General features: G+C 36.1%; 1 protein-coding gene across 4 annotated transcripts in view; it reads right to left on the bottom strand.

Annotated features, from left to right (window-relative positions):
• THOC1 (THO complex subunit 1) overlaps positions 1–6,000 on the bottom strand; it is a 70,593-nt gene that overhangs the window by 22,130 nt on the left and 42,463 nt on the right. For all 4 annotated transcript variants that reach the window (XM_069099740.1, XM_069099741.1, XM_069099743.1 and 1 more), the window contains 3 exons: positions 3,985–4,093; positions 3,012–3,143; positions 1,513–1,613 (listed from right to left, as the gene is read on the bottom strand). In XM_069099740.1, the coding sequence (XP_068955841.1) occupies positions 1,513–1,613; positions 3,012–3,143; positions 3,985–4,093 (342 nt within the window). The remainder of the gene's footprint in view (positions 1–1,512; positions 1,614–3,011; positions 3,144–3,984; positions 4,094–6,000) is intronic.

Here is a 6,000-nt window from a genome sequence, read left to right as displayed (position 1 = left end):
TTTTTTTTTTTTTTTTGCTTTTTGGAGGGCAATTGGGGTTAAGTGACCTGGCCAAAATCACACGGCTAGTAAGTGTGTCAAGTGTTTGAGGCTGGATTTGAACTCAGGTCCTCCTGACTTCAGGGCCAGTGCTCTATTCACTGTGCCACTTAGCCGCCCCTAATAATTTCAGATTATACTATGTTTTCTTTTCTTTTCTTTTTTTTTTTTTAAAGCAATTAGGGTTAAGTAACTTGCTCAAGGTTACACAGCCAGTTATTTCTGGGTGTGGTGCTGAGCCCGGTTTCCATCCCCAGGTCATCCCGACACTGGGGCTGGTGCTCTTACTCCCTGAGCCACCTGGCCGCCCCTGGAAAACACTTCTTGATTAAGTTTTATGAGACTGAAATATATGTAAACAGAGGAGGCTAAAAGCTACCTTATCTGGAGATAACCTTAAGACTTTTTTTTTTGGCTAATTGGATTGCCAAATTCATGGCTACTGAGTTAGGCTCTCTTGGGACATAAGGCTGGATTTACTATGAAAGAACTATGAATGACAAGGCCCACAAGACAAATCGAGGTAAAAAATAAACAGTGAGACCACTACTCTGACCTAAGTCGGGGAGAGGAAGGTATAGGGATGCAAGACTCTTCCTTAAGGCTGGATCTAGAATATTCACCTACCAGTAAGAAATGTAATCTCCCAGAAAATCTGGAGATTCCCACTGGTCAGGAAGGATATGAATGGATTGCATTAAAAGACAAGTATAGGGACAGCTAGGTGGTGCAGTGAATAGAGCACTGGCCTTAGAGTCAGGAAGACCTGAATTCAAATCTGACCTCAGATACTTAACCCTTATTAGCTGTGTGACTTTGGGCAAGTCACTCAACCACAATTGCCCTGCCTTCCCCTCCACCCCCCCAAAAAAGGATAAAAGTCAAGTGTTAAAGGACATACTACAGATTCTTAGTAGGAATATGTATTTGGCCTTTGGTTCCTGGATCTGCCCATTTACAGATGTGATCTTTTCCTGGGAAGTACTCAGATTCTCATATTTGGGGCTCATGGGTTCTCCAAACCAAAAGTGGTCACCAGTTTCTACTTTACCCATCTTGGGAAAAGGAAAGTACTTCAGATCAATCACCTATATAACTAGCTCTAGAGAGCTAGTTTTCAAACTGTCCAGGGATGGAGAAATAACCCAAAAAGAATAGTAACGTACACGTGCCATAATCCAATCCGTAGAAATCCATTTTCTTACAACAGCAATACAATTTAGGATAAATCCCTGCTCTCTAGCTTTTCTGGCAGATACCCTCAATTTCCTAGGGATTAAAGTAGCAAATATCTACTGCAAACATATGGTTGCTCTGTGTCCCTTATTCACAAAGGGTGCTCTTGGATACAGTGGAAAGAAGAATATACTAGGCAATCTAGGTCCAGTTTACTTACAGCTAACCTCATTTTGTAATTCTAGTTATTTTTCAGGCTTCTGCTAATAAGTAATTTAATAGCTACAATAAGCTTACCTTTTGAATTTCACTTGCCCCTTGAGGTACTGAAATAAAATGAGATACTGCAGAAGGATGTGACGACGGAAGTTACTATCACTCAGCTGTAAATCCATAAGCTACATGCACACAAAAGACAGACCCGGGAGAAGAACAACAATATTTACTTTGTGTAGCACAGTGAAAGTCAAACTTGGCCTAAATTTATAGTTTTTTTTTTCCTTTTTGGAGGGGGTGGGCAGGGTAATTGGGGTTAAGTGACTTGCCCAAGGCTACACAGCTAGTAAATGTTAAGTGTCTGAGGAGGATTTGAACTCAGGTCCTCCTGACTCCAGGGCTGGTGCTCTATTCACTGTGCCACCTAGCTGTCCCCTAAATTTATAGTTTTCTGCTATAGAAAAGTAAGATGAATAATACAACAATGAAGAATCCATTGAGAAAATATATTGGCCTATTTCTTATCATGTATATTTTTTCAATGTTATTTTCCTCTTTGTAACTTCCTACTTTTGTTCAATAGGGCCAAAGAGAACGAATCTAAACCTTTCCACATGACAAGTCTTTAAATATTTGAAGACAGCTCTCATTCCTCCTTCTATCCTCAAATGTTCTCTTCTCTAGCATAAATATCCCTGATCAATCTTCATAAATATTATAAACTCAAAGCCCTTCACCTTGGTTGCTTTCTTCTGGATGACCTCCAACTTCTCTAATAGACAGTTTGAGATTATTATTATTATATGACCTTCAGCAAGACTTACACATGGGCCTTAATCTCTTCTGTAAACCAACAGAACTGAACAGGTCTATAATATTCTTTCCAGCTCTGAAATTCTGTCAATTACGAATTCTTGCCATTTCTGGTGCTCTACTAAAATAAGTATACTTAAAATGCTTTTCTCATAAATGAAAATAGCAAGAATTCATTAATTAGATTTTGTGATAAGAATGAACTTTCAAAATAAAATGCAAGGTTTGGACTATAAAAAAAAAAGAATGAACTTTCAAAACAGGACTTAGGCTGAAATCTAGCTATACAATATTTGTGAATAAAGGGTTTGCCACATAAACTATGTAAATAAGATTAAAAGGAAATTAAACAACCTAAAATTATTTTCAAGCACTCGAGAAACAACCACTTATGTTTAAAAAAGTAACTTAAAAGTAGAAAATATTCTTATTTATTTAGTGTACATTCTTAAAGACTTTCTTTGCCTAGTTTATGTACTATGAAAGCTCAAAAGAAATTAATATTAAAACATTTTCTAGCCCAATTAAAAAAAAACCAAACCCCAAACATGAAATCAAACCAATCTTTCCTCAACATGTCCATCCTGCAAGTTCAAATTAGAACTATTTATATAAGATAGAAATTGCAGCTTCCTTCAGATTGTACTGTCTAAACTGGTTAATTAACACATTTAACCAACTTAAATATATCATGAAATTGATATCAGGTAGTAAAAAGTAAAGAGGATTTTAAAAGTTGGGTATTTGTGAAAATGAAGGCTTCATACCTTTTCACTTGTTAAGAATTTTGCAAAATATACATGTTCTCCTCCTGTTTTCAATTCTTCTAACTTCTTTCTTGAGGCCTGAGTATCATCCAGCTTATAACTCTTAAAAACAGCTAAAACCTCTTCAGAATACTGCAAAATGAAAATACAAATTAATTTTATCTTCCCAAGTCACCAAATACTGTTTCCTTGTACTTATTATCCCTCCTTTAATTTTTACATTTTAGTTAGGACACAGGATAAACTATAGGAAAGCTTTGATATTTTACATACATCCTTGGAGAGTTTAATTCTTTAAACAACTGTAGAAGTAGAAGAGAACCCTTCCTTTGGATTCAGGAAGACACGGGTTAAAATTCTGCCCAATATACTTAATATGTGTGATGCTGGGCAGATCCCTTAGCCTCTCAGGAGCTCATCCTTCTCATTTCACAGCATCCATTCAACTCTACTATTTTATTCTAATCTAGTTTTGAATAAAATATAAAAGTGAAAAATAAACAGCAACATCAAATCATTTCTAAGCATGGTAAAGTTGCTGTTAAATTATCCCCATCAGTTTAATTTTATCATTAAGTAAAACATTTCTTGAACACTACCACGAGAATGCCTACGTTATTACATTTGCATGGTGCTTTTTAATTTACAAAAAGTTTTCACATCCACTATCTCATTTGATTCTCCCAACAATCTTGTGAACTGGACAGAATACATATTACTATCTTCATTTTCCCAGTGAAAAAACAAACTGAGAGAGGTTAAGGTGGTCCAAGATCAGTAAATCGTCTAGCCCAGTGAGTGCTCTTTTCATTATATTCACACTTTTGCTGTAACTAGAACTTTTAAATCCAAAAGACATTAAAGTCATTCCTTAATATATGCCACATGAACACCAGCTCAAATAGTAATTACACTTTAACTTCTGAAAATTACAAAATTGGAATAATAGCATGAAATTAATGAAGCAATTTACCTTGAGAAAAGTTTTCCACGAAATCTTCTCATAGCACTGCACAGGATTTCTGAAGTAATCCTGAAGTGACCAGAATTTTCTATATAGGTTGTAATCAATTGGAATGGAGCTAATGAAAACAAACAGTACATTAATTATATCGTTCTAATTCTTTAGAAAGTATCTAAGGCAAATAAAATGAGAGAAACTCCAAGTTGAAAGGATTATGGAAGTCATTTGGTCCAATGAGTCCCTGAATAAGATGCCCCGTCTAGAACATAAGCCACAATTGGTCATTTAGGCTTCGCTTGAAGAAAGCACTCAAGTAATGGGAGGTCTTCACAGCTTCCCAAGGCAGCCTGTTTCACTTCTGAATAATTCTACATGTTACAAATCTTTACCTTAAATCAAACCCAAATATGCTTCTGTGTTTCACAATGAACTTGCAGTTCACTAAAATCTCCAATCCTTTCCCAATGAACTACTGTCTAGTCATGTATTCCACAGATTACCCTTGGGTTTAAAAAAAGCACAACTTCAGAAGTACAAAAGTTTACTTACATACAGTCAGACACATACATGTCTGTATACTTATGTCCTCCACCCCAGTTCCTTTTAAGATGTCATTTTTGTTTTTATATTACCAACACCTTACAGAGTATCTTACACATTAAGTAGGCATGTTGTAAATTTGCTGAATTGAATTGAGAGCTAGTAAAATGGATTAAGGCATAAACAGAAACTTAGATTACGGATGGAGACGCTTATTTTTATAATCAATATAGAGCCTGTGGCTATAGCAATAGTGTAATGAGAATACTAGGCTACATTAAGGATTACAAAGGCCTGCCTTTACTCACAACAACCATGTGAGGTAGGTGCAAGTTAGGAGGGCTGAAGGGGAAGAGAGGGAAGCCAGACTTGTGATTTCATGGGTATAGGGAACACCTACTGAGGAAACTTCTTTTGCTAAGGCAGAGTGGCTCTTTTGAGAATCCTAGAGATGCATTTAGAGCACTGAGAAGTCACACAGCCAGAATGTCAGAAGCAGGACTTGAATTCTGGTTTTCCTGACTCTGAAGTTTCCTTTTCATTCATTATACCACAGTCTCTCAAGAGTATTTAGTATTATTACCCTTTCTCCATTTTACAGATTAGGAAACTGAGGTTCAGAAAGGTTAAATGACCTACCCAGGGTGATAGCTAGTATGTATGAGAGCTAGGATTTGACTGAATTTCCTGACTAATGATCTAGTCATACTGGCTAGTGATCACAGAATATAAGGGTGGGAAATGACCCACAGAGACTATCTATTGCAACCTATAGCTCAATGTGAATCCCCTCAACAACATCCCTAACAAGCAGAAATTCACTTTTTGCTAAAAGCCCTACAGTGAGAGGGAACACACTACCTCTTAAGATCATTTCATTTTTAAAATTCAAAGACAGGATGATGACAAAATTAAGTCCTTACTTTGTTAAGCTTTTCAAAAAATTACAATAATACACTCTTTGATTGGCTATTTTACATGTCTGCAGTGCCAAAAATGAATTTATATACAATTCCTTTAAATATATGGTATGACTATTAAGTTTTTAATCAAACATAGAATTTATTCATCCAAGTGCTGTCCCCTTCAAAGTGGTTACCTTGGAAGGCTATGCCCTTATTCAAATGTTACTGACACTGCTCAAAACATTTTCTAATCTCCTCTCTTGACGTTTACAAGACAATTTGTTTTTTTTGTTTTTAATAGTCTCAGTGGAGGCGATTTTTTTCCTTTGAAGGTAGATTTCTGGAAACAGCCAATGGACATTTGGAACAAAGTCTGGTGAGTACAGTCGTTCAGATCAAGCTGGGTCATGTAATTTTCAGTCCAAAATGAGGTGTGACTATAAAGGAATGAGAATGAATTTCTCCAAAAATGTTCTGAGTAGTGATACTGTCATTGGGGTAAGTGTACAGCCTCTCCAAGTGACCACTCTAAAAGCTAACACTCATTTGGATGTATAAATTCAGATATTTCATTAAAAAA

The sequence above is a fragment of the Petaurus breviceps genome, unplaced genomic scaffold, assembly GCF_028583685.1.
Source record: "Petaurus breviceps papuanus isolate PSGF00001 unplaced genomic scaffold, PetGlider_PUasm1.0 38, whole genome shotgun sequence".
In the NCBI taxonomy this organism is placed as follows: Eukaryota; Metazoa; Chordata; class Mammalia; order Diprotodontia; family Petauridae; genus Petaurus; species Petaurus breviceps.
Note: the sequence above shows the minus strand (reverse complement) of the source record. Positions and strands in the feature narration are given on the sequence as shown.